Source organism: Strigops habroptila, chromosome 4 (genome assembly GCF_004027225.2).
Source record: "Strigops habroptila isolate Jane chromosome 4, bStrHab1.2.pri, whole genome shotgun sequence".
NCBI classification, from domain to species: domain Eukaryota; kingdom Metazoa; phylum Chordata; class Aves; order Psittaciformes; family Psittacidae; genus Strigops; species Strigops habroptila.
The window spans coordinates 58,784,385-58,810,444 of NC_046358.1; the positions used below are offsets into that span (position 1 = coordinate 58,784,385).

At 40.6% G+C, this 26,060-nt stretch overlaps 1 protein-coding gene across 2 annotated transcripts in view; it reads right to left on the reverse strand.

Moving 5' to 3' along the window:
- LRP5 (LDL receptor related protein 5) overlaps positions 1-25,007 on the reverse strand; it is a 131,812-nt gene extending 106,805 nt beyond the window's left edge. Inside the window, exon 1 of one of the 2 annotated variants that reach the window (XM_030483861.1) lies at positions 24,811-25,007. In XM_030483861.1, coding sequence (XP_030339721.1) covers positions 24,811-24,901 — 91 coding nt within the window. In that variant the 5' untranslated portion in view covers positions 24,902-25,007. The remainder of the gene's footprint in view (positions 1-24,810) is intronic. The other variant, XM_030483860.1, reaches the window with a different exon arrangement.
- Positions 25,008-26,060: the final 1,053 nt, after the last annotated feature.

A 26,060-nucleotide genomic window follows, 5' to 3' on the forward strand; every position in this document is an offset into this window, starting at 1 on the left:
CACATGCTATTGCCTTTCTCATGCACTCTGGCTCCAGCTACATGCTCATTGGAGAGTGTGTGCCACTGCATGGGCCAAAGTGAAGTACATCTCTGACAATAGCATATATATTTATGTGAAGGCCAAGGACCTCAGAATCTACAACTGAGCTTCAGATGAAAAACATGCATAAAAATTCAGCATTTTTATTCTGCACAGTCTTTTCCCCCTTCTTTCCCCATCCCTTCCTCCTCCCACCCCCACCTGCCTGAGTCAGGAAGGAGGTGGCTTTGTTTTTCTTTTTGGAGGAAGTCTATGCTGATGAAAGTAATAAGGAAAATTTAAATCAGCTGGTGGTTTTATTGAGGGTCTTGGACAGCAAAGACACAAACAATTGTTAACATAAATGTCTCACTGAAAATGCAATATCTTTGCTTTCCACAATATTTAACTCAAGAAAGTTTATACAGCTTGAGGAGAATTATTTGCAAAGCAATGAAGTCTCAGTATCACTCCTATCTCATTTTCTAACTTGCCGAATCCTTCTCTCTGTCATCTTTAAAAGCACCAGAAAAAGAGCCCAACAGGTTAGTTATTGAAAACAGAAGAAAAAATGTCTACAATGCAAAGTACTTGGTTTCTTCTCTGCAACTCATTGGTTCCCCATAACTACGTCTATTTGAAGTGGCACTGTACCAAACCATTTGAACACTTGGAAAGTTTGATGTTAGCAGGCTGTTTAAGTCACAAGTTCTTTGGGGCAGAGTACTTCTCAAGTTATGCACATTGCCTTGAAAAACTAGACCCATATCCAGCCAAATAACAAAGCCATAAAAATTCCATGTACAAATTAATAAAAAAAGCCCCAAAACATTGTCCCAAAAATGTGTTTTGAGGAATATGAATAGATGGATTTTCATCTAGACATTTCCATGCTGAAGCCATTATTAATGCTACTACAAAAGAAAAAGGAACCTGAAATATCAAGTCCAATCAACCTCAGAGGACCTCAACAGCTTCTTAACTAATGATCAGATATGAAAAATGTCTAATCTAATCACTATCAATATTATCCCAGCTCCCCATCCCTTTCAAGAGATTTCTTCCCCACTGATGTACACAACAGGGCAATAGCATACAGATAACTCATGAACCACTGGGTTCTCCCTCTCTTCTGTGCTACAGCGTCATCCTGACTGAAATGCAGCTACGTTGTGTGGCTATGAACACCCAGAGGGGAAATCACACTCCCTACTTGAAATCGTGTTAAAATTCTACTGCATTTATACACGGATGTAAACTGATTATTGAAAATGGCCTTTTATGAACAAAACGCACATTCACTTCTCTGATCCTCCCCACTAGCCTTTTTTATTAAGTCCAAATTTTATAAAAATTGGTTATGAAGAAAAAAAAAGGGGAAAACCCCCCACCTAAGTGATCAAAACAAGTAATTGGTTCTCAACACTGATTTTTAGAAAGCTGCTATAGAAGCACAGGGTCTCCCAACTTTAAAAATAACGCATAAGTCATTACAGTGATTAAATGCTCTGTTTCCATGGCCTTCCATTTATCACATCAGGATGTGATGGCTCACTAGCAGGCAAAGCTAGCTCCGGTAGCTGCAAAACAAGCTCCAACATGTCACAAGAAAAGTTCACAGAACTTTTCAAATTTCTAACTTTCCCAGTTAGGAAGCAGTAAATATGAAAGAGGCAACCAAGAAAGCAGATGATCTTCTAGATGCACAGATGTATAGCATTTAGCTTCACAGAATTACTAAACTCAACAGTTTAGCAATTCAAAAGGCACATTAACACTCTATGTGACTATAACCAAGAGGTTTTTAAGGCATCAGAATGAGAAGCAAAAAAAACCTCAGAAGGCAACAAGTCAAATGGCCAATTGATCAAAAACTTGATTTGCTGTGCCATCAACAAACTATCCCAGATACAAGATCGTCCCACCAATTCATGGTGCAAGTTTGTTTTAATCCCATGTGTATGTAGAATCAAGGGTTCTTTTCCAAGAAGGTGCACACCAATCTCCTTTCAAATCATGCTGTTCTTCCTGAACTGAGCTTGAAGGTCCAGAGAACATTCTTATCCTTAGTGTATTTAATTTTTTACTGCACAACTCTTGACAAAGCAAACCAGAAGGCCAATTAAGAGAGATGGAGGGGGAGACCCAAAAAAACCTAGCAATAACCTTGACTACCATTGACCTTCAAATGAGCTTATCTGTTACGCAAGAGGCAACATCCCTTGCGTAAGAAGTTATTCCACTGTTCAAAAGTTAGAAGACTCTTTAAGGAATGCTTAGTGTTATGCTCTATTTTGATCAGCCATACTCGTGATAACTGCAACTTGCTTCAAAAGGGAAAGACCAGCTTCTATTTTGAAAAGAGAAGACAATAAACAGTTACAGGATGAATGATGAATGTGAAGGACAAATTGTTTATATCCAGTCTATTACCACCAATTGAAAGGAGAATATTTTAATTTTTTTTTTTAAAGTGCTGTATTCTTTTTCAGTAAAATTAGAACAGTTCATATTTTTCCATAATAGGCAATATTTAAAACCTCTGTACATAGCAGGAGTTCACAATCCTTTGACAAAGCAAGAACAAAATCAAAAAAGAACCTGAAATCCCACAAATTATCAAATGAACTCTAAACAGATTATGGCCTAAACTGCAGAAAGTTACAGGCTTTTTGCAGCAATTCCACAAGCACATGTGGATCACACAGTACTTGATCAACAATGCTTCATTCTAAAAAGACGCATTATTTCTATTCAAAAAAACACCAATTTTCCAGTGGTTTTCTGCTAACTGGAAAATACCCCCTTGACCTGATAACAGAGCTATCTACACAGAGGTTTATTGCACAGCAGTAGGAAAACAGAGCTTCTCATCAGCCTATTAACAGGAGAAAAGGAAACACTCCTGATCAAGCTGGCTAGGAATCAAGTATAAGCTCAACTTTCAGTTTTGCTCTTCATCTCCTGAATGCTCTTGGGCAAATATTCTGTTCCCTGCATTGGGAAAACTGTCTTGTGCAGACATAAGACTGGAGGATTTGTACTTTCTACAATGTATAATTCATTTGGTTGACCCTATAAACAGTATCAGTTTTAGTATGTGTACTACAGCTCCCTTATCACCATCTCTATCCCATAAGTGATACAAAAAAGCATTTTTTAAAATGTATTGTGGCTTTGACTCCTCTGCACTTCACCATACGTAAAAAGGCAGTAATAATGTGTCTTTTCCTCTTTTTTTTTTTTTTACTGTTAAAAACATAAGCTTTGTTGAGTGTGGAAGCCTGCTGGTATCTGCCCAGCTGTAGGTACCTTCGAACAGAATAGGCTAATGTGTTGCTTCTGAATTCATCCATTAACTTTCATTTTTTGTTTTAATTGTACCAATCCCATCCACAGCACTTAAATTTTATGCAGTGCTTCAGGGGCACCCATTAGCCCCAGCAAAGTGACGTTGGACAAGCAACTAAAAACTGCACTATATGATCTTTGCTATTAGTTCCAGTAATAGTTCTGAAAAACAGTTTGACAGGGCCCAACTCATTTACATATCAAGGCTAAGATGATTTGTACATTCTACAATGTATAATTCATTTCGTTGACCCTATAAACAGTATGAGTGGCTGTCCCATCCCTGGCAGTGTTCAAGGCCAGGATGGATGGTGCTTGGAACAACCTGGTCTAGCGGAAGGTGTCCCTGCCTGTGGCATGGGGCTGGAACTAGCTGAGCTTTTTGGTCTCTTCCAACCCAAACCATTCTGTGATTCTGTGATCATGAATTGTATCAACAGAGCATTTGTCACCAGTTGCTGGTGAGCTGCAAAGCTGCAACAGTTCTAAGACAAGCTGAACAAAAGAGTTTTAAAAAGTTAAATTTATACTACTGCTTGATACTTGTTGGTATGCCTACATTTTGCCTCCTTCCCCTTAAAGCCACAATAGAATGACATGAGTATAAGGGGGCACGTGCATGATTCCTACTCTTGAAAGCACCAGAAGCATACCACACACACAAATGCTATGTATAGCACAGGAGAAAAGCCTTCCTTAAGAATTCTTAAACCAGTTAACTAGGCTAAAGGTCATGGAAAGGTTTAACTGTCTTTTAAGAGAAGTGACCAAGGATCTTGGGATCCTGGTACACAACATAAAACAAAGATCTCATTTTAATAAGCATACAAGCTAAAATAGCCATTCAAAATTACAGTATGTGCAACAACTTACATTTTAAATATTATTTCAATTCTTAACAGGACAAATGCAGAGAGGACCTCTGTGGTTAAGCCATCTGTACTGCTGGACAGAAAGAATAACATATAATTCTTGCAGCAGTCAATGTCCCAAACCACAAAAACATTCATTACCAAGGAACAAAAACAACCTCCCCACACCCCTGCCACAGGCACACAAGATGGTAAAAAACAAATGTGTCAAAACTTTTGCACCCAAGGGTGTACAGTCTTATGGAAACTCCAAGACAGGATATGGAGTAAGCATGCCTCAGCCTTCTATACTTAAAAATAGCTGCTATGCAGAAATGAGACCATGTAGGTAGGGTTCTAGCAGCCATAAATTAATCGGAGAAACCAGATGTACAGCATAAAGTGATTCCTCTTGTCCAGCTCCAACTCTTTAGGAGCATAAGGAGGCTTAGACCTTTGATGAGTAGCTTAAGAATCCTTCTAGACATTTAGGGAAGGAAGTTATTCCGCATGCTGTCACCCTTTTGAGCATTATCCCCATTTTTCATGGCTTAGCTCAAGGGGAGAGAAACAGCAGGTGGTGGCAACAGGAAGCTCACATGCCAGGACACACAGACACTATACAGTAGCCATAAGGACACAGGAAAAAAAAAAAAAAAGGTAAAAAGGAGAGAGATTCAAGCATGGAAGAGAAAGGAAGGTAATCAGGAGTTTAGCCAAACCTGACTCCTAAAATCAAGCACAACTAAAAAACTCAGTCTGAGACCTTGCTAGGCAAGAAGAGAATACGGCATGTACAAATACCACAGATACGAGAAGTTCATTTTACTCTTAACGCAACTGTCCTGTAATAAGCAGGGAAAAAAACATAAGGGATTGGAACTAGATGATCTGGGGGCTGGAACTAGATGATCTTACAGTCCTTTCCAACCCTAACCATTCTATGATTCTATCTTAAATACTCTGCATTCTCAGCCTTGGTCCTTTTTACTGGCAGCTGCTGCACAGAAGCTAGAATCACCAACTTCAAAAAGTAGATTAAATGTTGATCTTCCTGTAGTAACTGCACATACTCACCCCGAGTTTAAACTTGCCAGGTACAAGGCCTCCAAAGAATAGAGAGCTATCGCTTTCCTCATCAAAACACATTACTGCAGATAAGGTGAATTCCCAGTGTAATTACCAAATTATAGAATATTCTTGCTGCAACACAGAGGTAGCTGGTAGCAGTTTGTAGAGCCCAGGGCTCCTCAGTTTCACTCCCACATATACCCTCTTAGTGAACCCAAGTGGGTGCTTTAGCCCAAAGATTTGTAAAAATCATTCCACCTACTACAAACATACCCGTCTTTCTGCTGTTAATTATCTCAAAGGGCTGCTGCAAAGCCTACTCATGCTTGCGCAAGGCACTTAAGATCTTCAAGAAGGTGGCTCCATGGCGCATTCAGCTTTTCATTCCTGACATGGCTAAGACTTCTCTCTGTGAATCAGGGAGTGAGTGTGGGTCAGTGAGCTGTGAAAGAACAGCTATTCAGAGACAGCAGGGTTATAGCACTATTTTAAGTGGAAAATATATTCCTTCCCCAAATTCCATTCCATTCCTCTAACCCTCCAGAGCAATCGATTTGAATGTAATTTCCCTCTCCAAACCATGAAAGAAAGCATTCTGGTTAAGTAAGGTAGATTCATTTTCATTATCTGATTTTAGGTAGAATCAAGGTCTGAAATTCAAGGGGAAACAGCAGTGTTATTTTAAACCACATTTATACACATTGTATGCAGCAGACAACAGGCAATTTTTGTAAATTTTACTCTTTACCAGCCTATATTTTAAATTGTTTAGATGGTCACACCAGGAGTAAACCAGTGCAAAATAATCCAATATAGACTAGTATCCCATATTATGAAATGTATTTGGTGCCAGTTTTAATTTTTATGTGCTAAGTATTGTCTTGAGTATCACTGCCTAATACTAGAAGACATCCAGGACCTCCGTGATCTATTTGCCATCAGACGATGGTAAAATAAAAGGGAGGCTGTTCATCCATCAGTGTACCTACTTCACCACAAGAAGTGACATGGCTTTAGCCACAAATGGGGGGGAGAGGGGGGATGTATGTGTGTGTGCGGAGTGGGGGTGGGGGGGAGGGAACACCCCACCAAAACAGTTTTAAGTGGGTTTAGAAAACATATGAAGTGTGTGTGTTGTTCTCATCCAGAAGAGGAGCTGGGAAGGCAGTGAGATTAAAAAAAAAAAAGAGTAAAACAGTCCAAGCAGTAAATGCTTTTATGAGAGGCTGAAGATCACTTATTCCTAGCCAGTGCAGAAAGGACATACTGAAGAAATTAGATGAGGTTAGGCTTTATGTTTTTCATTGCTGGGGATGGGAATGCAGAGATGATGCAGAGAGAAACATGCTCTGAAGATACTGAAGCACAATACAGAAGATACAGAATTGCGTATAGCAGGTGACTTTTAACCGCAGTTGAATAACCATTCCCCAGGTATGGCTTTTGTACCACTAATTCCTGCCTCAGTGAAGGAGTTTCATCAGAGCTTGGTGCACTGAACTCCGCATACCATTTCACTGACAATCTTGATACAAGGGTGTGGGATGCCTGCGCTTATGCTCAGGCTTACCCAAAAGAGTTTTAAAAACTCTCCCAGTAACATAATATTCACATCACTGTTTGTGTTGCCCTCCTGAAGCAGATGAATTTAGTAGCTTTGTCAAATACTAACTTTAAAATATTGTTAGATAAACTGCTAGCTACCTTTTATTTTTTTTAAATAAACAAGCAGTACGTTTTTTGAAGATCTCGTTATATTTTTTGGACTGTGCATGGTCATTCCCCCCCAGTAATGACAGGGTTTTAGGAAGACAAGAGATTTACTTCAGACTGTTGGTTTTGTTTGGCAGCCTACAGTTTTTAAATTATAATGTTAACAGTAACAACAAAATATAGCACTGATTATATACCATTTCATCTCCATTGGCCTGAATTAGTTCATTTCCATTGGTCAAGAGGATTTCTCTGAAGAGCATGCTCTGAAAAGGTCCAGCAAAGGTGCTTTCTACAAATCATGAAATTTAGGATTTGTTCAGATTGTCTGGGATGGCAATAAAATGTTTTAAAAATCTCCCAACAGCACACTCTGAACTTACTCATTATTGTTTTATCCTGTTTCTCATTATATTACCTACTTCAAGTAAAAATCTTCACATACCAGAAAAGCCAAATGACTGGATTCAGTGTGCATAATTTAGTGCACTCCCATCTCTGCAGAGGCTGGAAGCAAGTTATGTGTGTTCAAGATCACTTTTCTATGGACACATTATTTTAAAGGAGGGTTCCTCAAACTCTTCTGTCTTTTCCCACAGACCACCCATTAAGCACGCCACATGAACTTCCCTCCCGGTGCACAGGCAATGGCTCTCAGACTGTACTTAATACCCCTGTAGCAAATACTGAAATTGGTTACATGGAACAGCATATTTCATCTTCTAACACAATTTAGCAGCTGGAAAGGAGGACAGCCAAGTCCATGTGAGCAGCCAACACTATACGGACCACCAAGCAGCATACAGAACATGTTTAGCTGAAAAACTAAACAAAACATAGAATATCAGCTGTGATTTGGAGACACATCAAATTGCTGAGATACTCATTAGGTAAGACTCGCAAGCACTTTAACCATTTTATTTAGAGGAGAATACATTCACTAGAGCATAAAGCAATTTTCATCTGATCCGTTTTGTTAAGAGGCAATTTCTAAACATCATTGCAAAACTGGCTCTTGGCAATCTCCCCCTGTGCAATGCACAACTGGTGTTCAGCCAAACAGTTGTGAGGGCTGCAGCCTTATGCAATCCTGACTAGCTAATGCTAAGCAGATAATATCTCTGCAGTCTGAGCCCCCACCTCCTCCTGACCTCAGGTTCTCACCCGAGCATTTTACAGAGGTTAAAACATACATGGGACTTTCCCAAAAGCAGAATTACACTGTTCACAACAATTTGCTTATTCTTCTGAGGATTCTGCTACAATTTGCTACTCAAGACCCACAATGCATATGACAGCTTAAGTGCAAATATACCATCTACTGGGGATTATGGCATTTTGCTCCAGACACCAACAAGAAGCTTTGAAAACTAGCACTTTGAAAACAGCTGTTAAACTGAGCATCCTCCAATCTTAAAAGTCAACTTTTGTATTTGGTGCTGGTTGGAGATTAGAACCTGCACTGAACTCCATTGGAGGATAAACTGACAACTTCCATCATACTTCAGTGATGACGGCCAAAGCTCGCAAGGCCCACTGAAAATCCCACTCTACATGTAGACAGTAAACCCTACAAGGAAAGTGAAAACTTTCCCACTCTTTAAAAACAACTAGGCAACAGGACCTCACAGGTCTGTGCTGTGATGTTTGAGTCTGACCCTGTGTCCATATGGAGCAACTGGATAGCAGAGGGAGACCCATCAGATACACATGGGTGATCTACAGACCTGCACCACTCTCAGCTTTCATCAAATAACAGTATGGTTTGGGTTGGAAGGGACCTTAAAGATCATTCAGTTGCTCCAAGCCCCGTCCAACCTGGCCTTGAACACTGCCAGAGATGGCGCAGCCACAGCTTCTCTAGGCAACGTGTGCTAGAGCCTCACCACCATCATTCTGTAATTCCAAATATTTCCATTGTCTTGTCAGTGAGAAGGCTTCATATTTTGGTTAAAGATTCTTTAAAGGACAAGCTTGTATTTTGTCTAATACCATAGGACACTAGCTTCAATTCCGTAACAGTGTTTACCGTATTCAAGCCACACTGGAGCTATCTGTCAGCTGACTCATGACAGTTTTCTTTGTGAGAATTAATATGGCACTCTGCTTGTACCCACAAAAATTGGAAACAGCCTGTCCATTCAAATTTCTGGTATTTTCTGATTTTAGAATAAGCAGAAGAGGCATTGGGCTTTGCCAAATGGCTAAGTGCAACGGCAGTGCTTAAAAATAGGGGACAGGGATATGGCAGGAAAAAAAAAATACTTGGATGTTTCACATTCTGTGATGCAGAGTACATGGCAATAATTTTGCAGTTGTTACTTTAAAACCCCCCAACCCCCATGTTATGCTCAGTAAGAGTTTTAAAACTACAGAGGAAAATGAAGATTCGTGCTACTTCTACATAAAGTGATGTAGAAAACGCAGACAAAGGCGTGACTTCCTTGGACATTTAAACACAGCTCTTGTTGCAAGTAACAAGTCAATCCAAGAATGGAAAAAAGCCCCTGTGCTGTCCCCTTTTTAGGTTCTGGATGCAAATGGGAGCAAGGTTCTTGTCTGGTTTTGGTTTGGGGGGGTGGGAGGCATTTGTTTTTTCAGGGGGTTTTTTGGTTGGGTTTTTTTTTTTTTTCAGTTTGTTTTATTCCTCCTTGGTTTGGCAGACAGCTGTCTGGCCAATAATAGTAGATTATGCAGCAATGATGGTTCCAAACTTCTAATGGATAAAACAGTGGTTCTACATTTGGCTTGTAAATTCTCTCCAGGACTTGAACAAATATAGGCTTGACAAAGGTATGCTTGTTTCTGATCTGAAATGTTTCCAATTTCTAGTTCCAGATGTTACATTAACTCCAAAGGAGCAAACCTTAAGCTGGAAAAAGACATTTTACTTCCACCTCCAACAAATGCATTTGTAAAATGCAGAAAACCACTAGGAAATAGCATGTGCTGGATTCTGCTGCTGGCAAATGTTATTCATTGGAACAACAGCAAAGTTGAGTCAGATGTGGAAAACTCAAACATAGGTTCCACTATCTGATACGGTTTTCTTCTAACAGTTAAGACTCTTCCCAAATAAAACCATCTTGTTAAAAGGAACCTGCCACATGATACTGCGCAGTGTGAAGCTAAGAGAAGTTTTTAGTGCCAAGTTGTGGACAGGACTTCTAATTTTTGTGCAAGTCTCATTAGTGTCTTCCAGTCAAATATTTAAGATTTCGGTTTTGTGAGAGCTTGTTAGTAAGGAGAGCAAAAAGAAGATGAGGTGAAAAGGATTACTTAATGAAACCTGTAAAATTGTGCTTGTACTTATATCACTGATAATACTTAATTTACCTCCTCTAACGGAGGACTCCAAAGTCAGTGTTTGTCCAGCAAGTTACCTGGAGCATTTGTCCTGCTGGAACTACAATAAGAAAGATATTCTGCTCTATTATTATTCTATTAAACTGTTTTCCAATATTGTGGAGGCAAAGACATGGCGCTTCTAATAATTTAGTTTTTTCTCAAACATCTGTTAAAAAAATAGTAGATTTGCTGGAAAAGAGAGCATGTTCAGGATTTCACTGATTTCTTCCATTTCTTTTTCTTTTTTTTCAGAAGTCAGCCAAGGTTCAGAAAAAAAATAATCTGACTTTCTTTATTTTGGAGTTAAAATGATCACAGTATATTACAAACTGAGTTGAAGATTCAACTCTTCCAATATCTGAAGGGAAGCATTAGTTAAAGAGGTGTCATGATGCCACTGAACACAGCTGTTTTCATAAATTGATTTCATGTATCTTTGGTGATCAGCGTATGATTCTTAAGGACATAATGGAATGGGATCCTATGCTCTTTGGGACATGCCTGTACTCTGTTGTTAATGCAAATTACACAAGCTTTATCTTCAATGGTGTTGCAGTTCACATACTCACAAAGCACACGATTAACTCAAATTATCTGAGTAAGATACATAAATAATATTGCTCATTAACTGATGATATTCTTGCTTCAGCAGGTAGACCACATTCTACTATCATTTACCTGGCAGCTATCATCTGTGGCTGTGATACATTTTTATCCCTGGGTCCAAAAATTTTTTGCAAGCTCTCCACCAGTGACTGTTTTTACTTCAACACTGCATCCTTAGTACGAAACTAAAATTTGGTAGTATGCCACTTTTGGACAGAAGAGCTTGAGTGATGTTTTCCCCATGAAACTATTTTCCCTTTAAATTGGAGGTGCATGTGGCTCGCTCATAATTCTGCTGTATTGCAAAGTAGTGAAGATCGTAACCTGGCAAAAATTGTTCCTTCCTTTATCCAAGTATATCAGTCTCCTTGTACCCATTTTGTAGGCTGGCAGTCTCTCTCTCCAAGAAGGAAAACATGTTCTGAAATTCAGCCCAGAGTTTGCTTTCTCAGAAGAGGTTTTGATTCTAAATAATTATTTTAAACTAAAGAAAATCTGAGAAAGAATGGAAATTTGGGGCCTTAAAAGATGAGTTACATAGGAGCTGGACCAATAACCAACATGACTGGTTCTGCTGCTTTTGCAGCTGACTCATTACTGCTCTGTACAATCTCATGGTTATTAATTGGTCATTCTCTTCAGTGTCTGTTCAATTCTGGCATTTGCAGAATTGTGTGATATGTATATGTATGACATCGTGATATGTAATCAAGGATAAAGGTCCCAAAAAGGAGACTAGAAACAATATTAAAGTGGTGATGCTCTGCACTGAGAGAAGGTTGTAAAACTGCAGAAGGCAGTTCTAAATAAAGATAATAAAACATACTCATGGCCACATATACAACAGTGATCTGACAACTGACGTCATACACAACAGTAATAGCTATCTTCCTGATGAAGGCCAAAGTTCTTAGATTGAACTTGGATAGCTTAAAAGCTAAACTTTCATTGAAAGAAATGTCGCCAAGCACACTAAGCAAACACAACTTACTCAAACACTCACAGTAATCTGTTCCACGTGTCCTGCTGATGCTTAAATAAGAAAATAACCCTGCAAAGTCCATTCCTTTTTATAAAGAGCCAACATTCGTTCAGACTTTATAGTAAGAAACTGGTGCTAAAGTTTCTTTTTGCAGTTTTAAGTGTGTGTGCATAATGCTTACACATCTCCTGCTGTGCAGGACTGCTCTATTCTTGTATACAAACTCTTCAGTTAAAAAGTTATCAAAGTCTAGTTTCTGGAGAAAATTGTGAGGTTTTTGTAGAATTCAGTATATGGTTTCTGCCTCACAATAAAGTGTCAGACAAGTTATACAGGAGAAAGCACTGCATGCAGCTGTAATTCAGAGCACAGCAGCTGACAAGTTGTATTTTTATCCCCGCAACCTCTCCACGTGCCTGTTGATGCCCAAGCCTCCAGAAACCACGCAACAGCTTTTCATTAACTCTGCTACATAGACTCTCAATTGCTATGAAGCTTTACTGAACCAATGATGAGTTCCTGTCAACACAGTGGTTTGCAACAGCAATAACAATCACGCAGCAGGGAAGACAGACCTGAAGTCATCTTAGTTTCCAACACAGACCAACATTTTATTTATAAAAAGAAAATTTAAAAAAAAAAAAAAGTGAACTGCTGCTAGAGTCTAAAACTGAGCATAGGAAAGAATGTGTAAAGCAGCTTCCTCCCAATTAATGGCCAGGGAGCTAAACAGCTGGAGAATTTAGCCGTAATAAAAAAAGAATGGCAGACTTTACAAGCAAAAGAACAAATTCCTGCCTCATACTAGTATACTGGTTTGAGTGTACCTGTCCTGAAGCGTGGGCTTCCAAGCAAATTATTACTTTTCCTGTTGTCCATTCAAACAAGTCCTTCCACCTACCTCTGGCTCATTGCTAAGCAAGAGCCAGAAACACATCTGGAAAATCCTCTTGACACAAGACCTGAAATGTTCTCATAGGCTCTTAGAAATATGGTAAGAAAAGGAATACCTAAAGGGCGGCATTTTCCATCAGAAACTAGTATTTGTGGACAACAATGTTCTAAGAGGCTGTCAACAAGTATATAAACAGGTGTCATGTTATAGACAACCATGATAATGAATCAGATTGTATGACCAGCAGATGCTCAGATTCAGTAACACAAGCCTGTTACATAGTCCCAATCCCTACAGCACAAAATGAGTTCCAAGGCTAAGACTGAGAAAAAAAGATAATGCAGTATTCCAGAATAGATCTTTGTGGAATTCCAAAATACAAGCACCCCTGGGGAAGTAATTGTGGAATAGCTGTTAGGTTTTGAATTCATATTCTATCACAAACAAAGCAAGTTTTGTTACCCTAAAAATGACGTATAATCTGTACAAGGAAGGTGATACTAACAGGTCCCAAGAACATTCCCCAAAGCTGGGCAGCGCAGTACATCTCCTTTAAAAAGAAAACCCTTTGTGTCCTGCAATATTGATTCCACAGGACCCTAGGAATCAAAAAAGCACAAAAGATGCATGCCAGAATCTTTACCTGTATTTATCAAGTGCCATCCGGATAGGCACAGTGGCTTTTACATGTGCATTTTTGCATTTTTCCAGTGTCAAGAAGCAAGTATGGCTTGGAGGACTGAGTCAGCTGTATCAAGAACTTATAGTACTCCACATCCTCCCTCATTGCACACAGACTTCCTCAAGGGAACAAAAAAAAAAAAAAACCCAAAACAACAAAAACACAACCAGCAACTCAAAATAACCAGGCGAGAGGCCAGTGCTTACAAAGATCCCACAGCCATTGTTCAGAGAAAATAAGTCACTTGCATCACTCCCCACATGCAATAAGCTTTGGGCTGGCTGAATTCTGCCTCTGAGGACCAGCGCCAGATGTGCTGTATCTCCAGATGCCAGGAGTTCCACACCCTGGGGATCAGCAACCAGACTTATTTTCCATGAGCTGTAATTACTGTAACAGGATGGAGGAGGGCTGGATGTGTCAAGGTGGTAATCCCCAAGGTAAATGAATCCTAGATCATTTAAATCTTTTGCAGATAACAATGAAGACCTTAATTTGGACCATGCAAGTTGAGAGATAACATGCAACTGAGGTCACAAGCACAAAGTACTTCTGGCTGCTCACCTTCTCTCCATTGTGCAGTAGGCTGAATGCCAAGCAGCAATCCTCAAACACAGGCTTAGCTGCAGCTTCTCCAGTTTTACCAATTCCATCATGCACAGACAATGCTAGTGGAGCCACGTACCAAGGGGACAGCAGGCAGCCTCTCCAAACTGCCAGAATTAGGAGGGTGGTTTGGGGTGTTTTGTTTTGGGGGTTTTGGTTGGGTATAGTTTTGTTGGTGGTGGTGGTTGTTTTTTGTTTGTGGGGTTTTCTTCCTTTCATTCAATGATGCTGCCTCATCATCCTACTTAGAGAAGTAGAGAAGTAACCCAACAAGTTTCCAAGAGCTCTCTTGACCACTGTTTTTAATTACCCACCTACAGACATTCCAGCCTTTAGCAATCTTGGTTCTTGGGAGAAGAGGGGAGGACATGACACAATACAAACTAAGCAGGTAAAAGGAAAAACAATAAACAAGATCCCTGCCTAGAAGAGTTTTCAAGCTGAGAAGAAAAACTACTAACACAGGAGAAGAATACAACATGCAGAAATTGTAAAATAAAGACTGGAAAAGGTATGGAAAGTTGTTCTGCAAGATCAAAGACTATGGGGCACAATTTTCATTAATAAAATACACATCACCCTACCTTTTCGGGCATCCCTTACCTACCATTCTTTGTAGTTTGCAGCTTCATTTCTCTCCAATGAAACACCAGTCATTAATAAAGTAATATGATGGAAAACAAAGTAGGTTTATTACTAGAAGGTTATTTAAACAGCTTTATGTATAGGAATAGGTTACTCTGAGGTGCTCCTTGTGTAAAACACACTAAAATGCATTCAGAGAACCCATTTATGCACCAGTGTCACCTTTTCTCAGATGAAAGGCTGGAGTTCACGGAGTTAAGGGCATGCTTCTGCAACACCACCAAAACCAAATCCAGGTGTACTGAATCCCAGTCCCATACCTAACAGTTGTGAAACTTTCCTCAAAATTATGTACTGAGATTAAACATGAGGAGTTAAATTCTCCATAAACAAGATGAGTTTTTTTCAGAAATGGAAAGTTATTTAATAACACAACCACTAGAATGAAAGGGGAAGGAAAAAAAAAAAACCCCCAAGGAAAAAAAAAAAAACCAAAAAAAAAAAAACAAAAAAAAAAAAAAAAAAAAAAAAAAAAAACCCAAAACCAAAAACCACCCAAAAACAACAGAGCAGGAGAAACTGGTTAACCAAGTATTTAAGCACATAAGAACATATATATATACTATATACACACATACATATGTGGAATACCCCTCACCCCCCCACAATATCTCACACACTTCCACATGTACGTACTTCAGCATAAACTAGCCAGGACCTTATAAGATATTACTTCTGCCTAGGTCAACACTTCTGTCAACTACGAGCAAATCTGTCCCTGCTCTGGGGAGCTGAGTGGTCTGATAGCACATTTAAACTCCGAGTAACTACCAGTCACAAAGTAAAATCCAGGCATTTTCCAGTTCTCTGGCTCATGCAAAACAACTTCACTTTCCACAAATGTCTTGAAGGCTCTTTAAAACACTAAAATTTGCAGACAGCAGAATGACCTTGGCATTAACAGGCACCCAACAGAGCGATTTTTGTCACAACCAGTCAGGATTACCTGAAGAAGCATTACCACCCCCCAATCCAGACAAACATGTTTTCAGTTGCTTTGGAAGAGGAAGGGAAGGCCAAAAGTAGCCAGGATAACTCCATGGCCAACTCTCCGCCCTTTAAATTAAAAATCTTTCCATGGCCAACTCTCCGCCCTTTAAATTAAAAATCTTCATAGCTGAGCATTTAACTTTTCAGTTGCAGTCAGATGTGATGGTAACATCGAGTGGAATGACCACAGCCATGAAAACATTTCAAAGAGAAAATTAATCACAACCTATGTCACATTTTTGGCCACAAACTGGCTGTGAACAGACAGCAACTCCTCTGAAAATATTATCTGTAGAACGTGTTTGTCAAAGTTTATTAGGCAAATAAGACCTAGCAGCAGACTGCTAATACACCTACTGTCAAGCATGCCATTTGAAGTTCAAATGGTATGGATTAGTTCTGCACACAGGCTACAGAGATTACTTTAGTTATTTGTCTGCAACTCTTGCAGAACACCTACAGTTTATCTGTTGGAGGGACAACACACCAGGATGTTCCCAGAATGCACTGATCATGACTTCCTTCTTGAAGCGTTAAGAGGACCCAAATGAGGAGAGGGGCTATGCTGGACCCTGTTTGCAACAACAAGGAGGGGCTGGTGGGGAATGTAAAGTTCAAGAGCTGCCTTGGCTGCAGTCACCATGAAACGTTGTAGTTTGTGATCCTTAGGGTGGCGAGGGGAGTGCGCAGCAAGCTCGCTACCCTGGACTTCAGGAGAGCTGACTTTGGCTTCTTGAGGGATCTGCTTGGTAGGATACAATAAGAGAAAGTCCTGGAGGGAAGAGAGGCCCAAGAAAGCTGGTTAATACTCAAGGATCGCCTCCTCCAAGCTCAGAACTGATGCATCCTGACAAAGAGGAAGTCAGGCAAGAACTCTATTTGAAATAACTAGTCAAGCAAATTAAAACTTCCAAAGCCTTTTTGAACAATATGAACAATAAAAGTAGCAATTGATACACTGGTGAATTTATGATTCAGTAGTCAAAGCTGACACCTTCTATGAAACAAAGGATGAGTTTTTGGGGTTTTAAATTCTGCTGCTTTGAGAAGTTCAAGAAACAGCATTCTGTCTTTTGTATTAAGCTACAAGTGCTAAGAAAGAGCACTAAGTATGTTATACAGATATCCCCTATAGTTACATATCAGAGAATAAATTTCATAACCTTTCATTCCTTCTCCTCCTTGAATTATTCACTGTCATCAGCAGAGATAGCTTGTTATCCAAGAGCCAAACTCTTGCTTTTTCTCTTCCTCCGTAATAAAATGGAAAACAGATACAAATCTACTTCTTCTTCAGAATATATTTTCATGGCATCACCAAGACACTGGTCTAAGTGATTAAAGTAAAACAGTATCTGAAAACAGACACACAGCAGCAACATTTCCTGGGTTACTCCAAATGCCATGGCTTCGTGATTGCCTTTTAAAGCAATACTTCTTTGCCCCAAACCCCTTCTTTTTCTATCTGCACAATAACTTGTAGAAGCTGTCCTTTATCAATCATTTGGAAATGCTCCTTGAACAACAATAATAATAAAGACGTAAGGCCTTTCATGTTGCCTCAAATTTCAAGTATGCACTACTTCTAAAACTTAAAGCTAAAGAATTCAACTTAAAAGAAATAATAAAATTCAAGACAGAGATTTCAAGCCTTATCAGCCTCTTCATGATTACACAGGAATATGCTACAGCTTACACAGCATCATAGAAACAACAGACTGATGGAAAAGGACACAACAAAGCGACCAAGCACCCCAGAGGGTGCAAGACAGACCAAAATCTCATAACAATGAAGTAGCTCGCAGACAACTCAGTGTCACCAAAAAATACCTTTCAGTCTTATCTGAAGAGCCAGACATAAAGAGTATGTCATTTAGGAAGTCTAAGAAACAAGAAAAAAAAAAAAATCCACTCTACAAAGAAATAAAGCTTCAGGTGGCATAAGGCAACTACTCCAGAAAGGTCCCAGAGACGCGTCATGGTGGGAAACCTGCAAAACACTTTTCTACACCATGCACAGCCCAGCTCTTTAGTTCAGGAACATGTACAAGAGAAAACAGGGTTTTTCTGACCACTGTCATTGTAAGTCCACTGAAAAAGCATTTCATCTCTTACAGCAGGGCCAAACCCAGATCTTTATTTAAGAATTATCTAGAGAAAAGAGAATGGCAGAAGTGTGGCATACCAAAGTACAGCTGTAGGTCAGGACATCTTACACACTGGATAATTGGAAGCAATATAAGTCTCACAAAAACATTTTGGTTTGGTTAATCTACAAGATACATTGTCGTTTCAGCATTCTGTGCTGTTGGTTTTTTAATTCATCTAAAGACAAGTACACCGGGGCAGGCTTAGGGGTATGTCTCCCTCTTGATTTATAAAGGTATAAAAGGAAGCAACTTCACTTTCTTCATAGCCATGCTCTCTAGTGTGAATTTTGCACTAAAAATAATATTAAAATAAATTGCAAAAAAAAAAAAAAACAAACCAAACTTTTTTTTTTTTTTTCCCCTCCTTCTGAAGTCCAGCTAGGATGATTTTTAATTTGGAAGAACAGAAAAGAATGTGTTTATGCAAAATGAATGAAAAAAAAGTACAAGAACTGGACAAAGCATCCATGAATGTAGAATCCAAGTAAAACTGAAAATTCCACGGAAGGTATGCTAAAGTTTTTGACAAGTATTTAAGTGCATTATTGTTGTTAGGCATAATCTGGATCTAATTCAAAATGTGGAGTATATGGCTTAAGCTATAAGTACATACAGTATTCTATAAAAGTTCTCAAATGATATATCAATAACCCATAGATTATAACAACACTGTACACTTTCATTACGTTTTCTCATATCCTCCACTCTTTTCCCTTTTGATTTAGTTAAAGCCAGTACTGAAAAAGAACATCCACAATATCACATTTTAGTAATTCTACTTGATTTCCAAACCCAAAAGCCAAGAAATTCACTAAGCAGGTCCACTCCGATCACAGCTCCTCCTCATCCGCCAGCAGGTTTAGAAACATGAAGCAGACAACACTTGCTCCCACTCTGGCTTTTTTTGACTCTTAAAACACCACAGAAACAAGAGGTCAAGCTTCTGTCTTCACTTGCTGCCACCTCCTACCTCTGAGCTAATTCTTCCTGAAGATCAACAGCCCCCCAGACCTAATTTATCACTTTTACTATCACGTGCAACAAGCTACAAGTATTAATAAATGTTTAATGAATCACATTTAATGCAACAACATGGTGAAGTGAAAGTCAATATACACTCAAGGCAACCTAAAGAAAGGGCAACAGAGAACCTCTGGAATCATCATTGTCAAATCGTGAGCCAAATGAAGAGATCTCAAGGTAAGTAATTCAATCATTCATCTCCCTCTCAGACAAAAGTCAAGCCAACAAGGGTACTGTAAAAAGGACAGAATCATCAAACTAAGAGCACTGCACTTTGAAAGGACATCATGTGCCCTTTAACAGGAATCCATGAGAAAAAAACTGAAAATCCAGCCACATCAAAAGACAGAAATACAATTTCAATCTTTCCACCTTTCGTAGTAGATGGAAGAGTTATAACCTAGCACACTTGCCACTTCATTTCTCCAGTCGCATCATTTTCCACCATAGTTCAGGAAAAGCATACTTCATAGTTCTATTGAACAATTACCTGGTTTACCTCTTTAGTTTCAACAGGAGGACTAGAGTTTAAAAACCTTAATTCTGCCTCCACAAAAACAACATTTATTACTGTTCAAAGGAAGCTACCTTTAACTGGGGAAGCTCAATTTCCTTATATATACAATAATAGATGCTATGTTAGCAGAATATTCAGGATTAGCTAATACTCCTACAGCACTTCAGAAAGCCAAAGTGCCAAACAGTATTCAACAACTATGATAAGTGGAGACATTTTTAAATACATATGCCAACATTTGAGCTTCTCATACCATTGACAATCATACTAGGAACTTACTACTGCATCTGCTGTCAGTGCTGTTTATTGCAATAGCAACAAACCTTCATACTGTGAAATGAAGACAATTCTGTAGCTTATTCACAGTTGAGAAATTCCTTTTCCCACCAGACTGTCCCTATTAAGCTAATCTAACAAACCACACTCATATAAAGTATTTATTGGTCTAAAAGCAGTTTCAGTTGCCTTAACCTTTTTACCATCCAGAGCAAACAAACCAATTTAAATCAAGCATGTGTCAATTTTCCAGCATCCTTGCAAAAGTCCCCCATGGATTTAACATTAATACAAAATGACACCTTATATCTGCCTATGCTGGCAGGCAAAGTGTGAGTCAAGTGAGAGTAAAGGAAACAGCGAAATTGAAAATCTCATTTATTACGGGGACCCTCAACACCTATTCTTTACACTCTTTGGAGCTTCTCAGCAGAATTTTGTGCCTTAACGGATCTTTACTTTCAATTTTTACTAAACAGAAACCACAATGATGAGATGCTGGTGATCTCCACATTCTGATTTTTCTAAGAGAGAAGGAGTGGAAAGAACTGTTGGCCCATAAACTCCTGAGAAATCACTGCACCAAACAATACTTTGTGGGACATACTTCCCAGTTTCTCTCCTCCTCTCACCACAACTGTTTCATCACCTGAAATCTCAAAAACTACTCAAAATATCCTTTGACTCTATCATGAGACTTTCCACAGCCTAATTTAATGGGAGTAGGACTCTCCAGAAGTAATTCCTGCAGTTCAGAGGTCCCAGCTGTGGGCTGTCAGGAGATGGCACATCTTTGACTTCTTCAGAAAGTTTCCAGCATCCAAACAGCACATGGCTTTGGCCAGCCAGTGTCCCCAGCCAATAACCTAATTATTTGCTTCTGCCCTAAGTGAACTTGCAGTGTTGTTGGACACATCCTGCCGGAAAGCAATATAGAAAAAAAGGAAAATAATCCACATGCCTCAAAATCTCTAAACCAAATGCTGACTCCATTATGTGTAGTAGAGTTGCATTGTTGCTGGCCTGTGCTGTAAACTGGGGGGATACTTGTTCTACCGTTGTTCTTCCCTCAAGGCTCAGGTTGACACCTATTTGAGTTCTGCACAAAGGTCTTGAGCAGAAAATAACAACTACTTCCTTCAAGTGTTCTCGGTGCTGTGTTTTTTCCAGCCACATCAACTCCCATGAGAAATTCCAAAGTTACCAAAGACAAACATTTTGAATGTTTAATTGCTCTTGGGTTAAAGACATAAAGAAAAAATCAGAGTATTTCTTAGAATGACAAGACATAAAGTTATCTACCATAGCTTCTTTCTAACAAGGAATTTAAACATAGTAATTATGCTCAACCTCAAGATGGCAGATTGCTTTCATACAATACAGCATGTTCACAAAAAATACTGATCTAACACGAAACTAACCCTTGTCATTAAACTGAGCATCACAAATAGTGAAATCTCTTTATTTGCGCTTTGACAAAAAGAGAGAGAACTACTTTCAACTCTGTATTGCTAGCTAAACTTTAACTAGAAGCAAAGTACAGTAGACACTCTTTGTAAGTCACGTGTGTCTATGCTCAGAGAGATTTTGTAACCTTTATTTGTTGTTATGCTGCCAGACTTTACCATAACAATAAAGGGTAACAAGTTCCTAGAAACAACCTTCGTGTTTGCTAAAAAGTTACCTTGACTTGTGTTATTCAAGAAATATGCCCAACTGAGAAAATTCATAGCTGGAATAAACCCCATGGCCTATTTTACTAACAACCACATTATAAACGAGTAAAAAACAAAACCAAAAACATTAAGATAAAAGTTAAACAGCTGATATTAAAAAAAAAAAGGAAAAAAGACAAAAAAAAGGTGCAAAAATACACGAGGCAATGGTGGAATTTACACCAGGCTATTGAGGAAATGCATTCACACTCTTCTGAAGTACAGACTTTGTGTGTCATGCTGATTTATATATTACAGACACATTTACAGTATGAGTAATCTTAAAAAAATCTCTGGATGCTTTAAAATTAATTTAAAATGAAATTAATTTAATTTAAAATGAAATAGTAACAAATGAATTCACACACCATACCTAAAAGATTGTTAAAGCCATCAGACTTTGTCTGGAGATTGAAGATTCAGTGCTTCTAAAGGATCACCTTAAACTTCAGAGTCAGACTGGAGCTGCAGTATTTCCTCACTATTTGAAGAGGATTTATGACCATCATAGTACTAGCCCTCACATCATGCTAGTAATAGTTACTAGCCTCCTAAATCAATGACAGACTGACTGAAATGGCACTGAAACGCAGTTGAGGACTCCTACATATCAAATTTCCCCATCACAAAAATTAAAATTTAAATTAAAATGCATTTTTTATTCCACCTCCATCTCTAGTTTCAAACTTCTGTAACCATCCTGTCACACTTCTCTGTTCACCTTTGTCTTGCGTTTCTTAATATCAGGCAAATAGCCTTTCCATTGAAGAAATCTAAGATACAGTCTCACAGTTTTGGGAAACGTTCTAGTGTACAACAAGCAACAGCTAACCATGCTTTTGTGAGTTTAAGCAAAAATAATTCTTGCTTGAGGTAATTCTTCTCAAGGAAGAACTATCTCAATTACTTCCACGTTTTAAGAGCCCCACATAAAACACCTACTGTGCAGGATTAAACATTCAGAACTTAGAGTATTTTCAGATGAAAACATACTGTTGTCATAACTATCTTGCTTCTTAATATTTTGCACAGGCAAGACATTTCTCCCTTCAAGGAAGCACTGAATGCAACGATCATTTTGTCTTATCTCAGTAAAAAGAGAGTCAAGTATAACCCATATCTGAAAGAGGTTCATCATGATTTCAAGCCACATAAATAACACCACTCCTGACACCACCATATATAAAGCAAGGACATAGCTCTGCAGCAAAATTATTTCATAGCCAAAGTATTCGGGATCTATTGTAATATGCCAAACTTTGCAGACGCTTTAAAACTGCAGATGTTCCAGCATATCCCCAATCTTGCAGAGACGTATTTACACATTTGTAAGATAAGCACACAAAAATAAGAGGTAAAGTCAGGCATCTGTGTAAGCAGAGTGGAGGTTCTCAGAAATTGAACTATAACCATGGAAAGCCTCTCATAGTACATCCATGCTCCTTCTAAAAGGACAGATGAGCTGCCCTTAAAAGTACCATCCAGATCAACCTAATAAAAGAGTCCCATACCTTCCTACTAAATAGGCTGAACAAAAGCAATGTCATTAAGATTTATAACCACGACTCTTTAGCTAATTAGTAAAAAAAATGGTACATTTGTAGAAGAGCTTTTCCATGCACGTTAAGGATGGTGACTCTTGATACAGAACACAGACTATGTTAAAAGAATCAGTCTCCAAAATGACGTGAATGAAAACCAAGCTCCAACTTACAACTTATTTCTGAGTTTTATTGTGAACTTTTATTTTCCTCAGAGTTCCAAATCCAAAGTTATCCTTTTTTTAAAATATTCCTATTAGAGTCTGTTAAGGAAGCGTAAATGGTTAAATCTGTTAAGTAATGTAAAGGAAATCCTCAAGAACACTATCAGCCTGTTCTCTCTTCATCTAAGACTCCTATATGTTGATTTCCCCACCCCCAAAGCTACATAGCTTCATTCAGTCAAGTAGGAACATGAACATCTTTACACAAACGTAAGCATTCAGAAGGGGACAAAGCCATGCTTCAGGTTTTCTCAAACACTTAAAAAAAACCCAAGGCAACATGCACAGAGAAGGTGCACCCAGAGATGTAAAGGACATCTTTTTCACATAACCCTAACAGAATAAGCAACACATAACACACACCTGCACAGAGCTCCACCTAAAAACACAGAACGATGATGCCAGCAGAAAATGGTCTGTTCTCTGGCTCTGACAGTTCTAATAATTACAGACAGTTTGAAAAGGTGGGTGGCCTAATAAAAGAGGCCCCGAGGTGATGTTCTGACAGCCTTGGCCACACTGCCGAGTTTTCTAAACTACATAGGAAATCACAACTAGGCTTCAGCTTAACGAACCTCCGGGGTGATGTATTCGGGCAGACCAGACGCAGCAGCAAAACAAACCCAAAAGTCTCACACATGCAGCCCTAACTCCCCATCTTCGGTGATACCAAGTGGAGATCGAAGCAGGGATGATAAGAAAGGATGGGGAACGGACCTCTGCCTCTGCCAACGGGTGCTGCAGGCAGATCACAGCCTCTATTCGTGCTTTTAAAGGATTAACGCGTTCGCTTAAAAACGGAAAGAGGGAAAGCAAAGGGCAGGCTCCGTGTCCGGGACAGGCGGCGGGTGACTCCGGGGCCCAGCGCTCCGCCGGCATGGGGCGGACGGGACACAGCTCCGGCAGCCACCGCGGCACTGGGCCCGGGCCCGGACCCCGCACCCGGGACCGGACCGGACCGGACCCCGCCCGTCGCCGCTTCCAGCCGGGCCGGCCGGTTCCTCCTGCCGCAGCCCCCCCGTCCCACAGCCTTAAAGCGGAGCTGGGGGGGCCGGAGGGGACCCACACGCACACATTCTCTTTCCACTCTCTTTCCCCCCCACCCCCTCCCCAGCCCTGCCAAGAGTTTGATGAGCGACACCCGATACCCGCCTCTAAAACCCCAGCGAAATCCCTGCTCGGAATCGCGGAAGGACGGGAACGGAACGGGGAGGGGGGCGACTTTTGTCTCTCTTGTGGCAACTGTACGCGTTTACCTGAGCCACCCGCGGGGGCAAACCGGGATCATCCCGCAGGAGGGACGGGAAGCAGAGGCCTCCTCCTCCTGCGCCCCACCCCCCTGCACGAACATGGGTGAGGAGGAATAGTTTGGGGGGAAGACTCACCCAGCCTCCCGCCCTCCTCCTCCTCCTCCTCCTCCTCCTCCTCCTCCTCCTCCTCCTCCTCCCGTCCCCTCCATGTGCGGGTCCTTCCCCCGCCGCCGGAGCCCGGCCCGGGCCGCCCCTCCCGCCCCGGCGGAGCGCGGGGGAAAGTTTGCTCAAGTCCGACAACAAAAGGGGCACCGGCTCCCGCCTCCCGCCGCCCCGCGTCCCCGAGAGCTTACCCTCGGCCGAGCCCGGCCCGCACCGCAGCACCGAGGCGGCCAGGAGCCGCAGCAGCAGCAGCAGCGGGAGCGGCGGGGCCACAGCCTCCATGTTGTGCCGCCGCCGCCGCCGCAGCTGCCGGAGCCCACGGAGCGTCTCAGGCAGGCTCCATGCTCAGGGCGCTGCGCTCGGCGAGGAGGAGGAGGAGGGAGGAAGGAGGGCGGGGAAGGGGGGAGGTGCTGGAGACGACCCTCCTCCTTCTTCTTCTCCTCCTCCTCCTCCATCATCCATTTCAGAGCCGCCCCCTGGGAAAGCGACCTTCTCCATGGCTGCTCAAGCTTCCAGAAGGCGACTTCGTGAGCACTGAACCGATAATTCGGTGAACTGGAAGACATTTCCACCGTTGTCAAGTAGCTTGTCTTAATAAAGATAAATACATGTATTTATCTGACCTGTTAGAGCGAGCCCAGAGGAGGCCACGAAGATGCTCTGAGGGCTGGAGCCACTCTTATATAGAGAAAGGCTGAGAGAGCTGGGCTTGTTCAGCCTAGAGAAGAGAAGGCTCCAGGGAGACCTTAGAGCAGCTCCCAGTGCCTAAAGGGGCCGACAAGAAATCTGGAGAGGGACTTTTGACAAGGGCCTATAGGGACAGGACAAGGGGGAATGGCTTTAAACTGACAGAGGGGAGATTTGGATGAGATATTAGCAAGAAATTCTTCCTTGTGAGGGTGGCGAGACACTGGGGAAAGGGCAGAAACCCTGCCTCTCAACACGAGGCCACCTTTTCAATGCTGGGGACCAGCTGCAGACAGCTGAGCAGCACCCAGCTCACCCTGAAGCATGTCACGTAGTGCCTCCACCTCCCTAGCAGGGATAAAAAGGCACAGCGTAAGTCAGGAATTTCCACCTGAGTCTTCTTTTTCCCGTGTGCTGACACCAACTCTACAATAGGAAAAGAAGTTGCTCAATGGTGTTCTATAGAAATGGAAACAACAAGGGTCTGCCTGGCATCCCCTTACACTGTTTTTGCAAGGCTAAGAGTTGGAAATCACAAGCAAGTACTTAACAGGTGGATGATATGCTTTATAGTTTTGTTTCATTTAAGAGACAAGAGATTTCCAGGTTTCCCAGTTGCCATGTACTAATTTATCTGCCTTGCTGTAGGTGCTACAGCAGCAGCTGAGATTTCTTCTTGGTGCCCCATGGATCCCTGCCCACCTCAAACACCAGGATCAAATACTCAGGAATTAGGTCCTGTTGGTTACTCCAT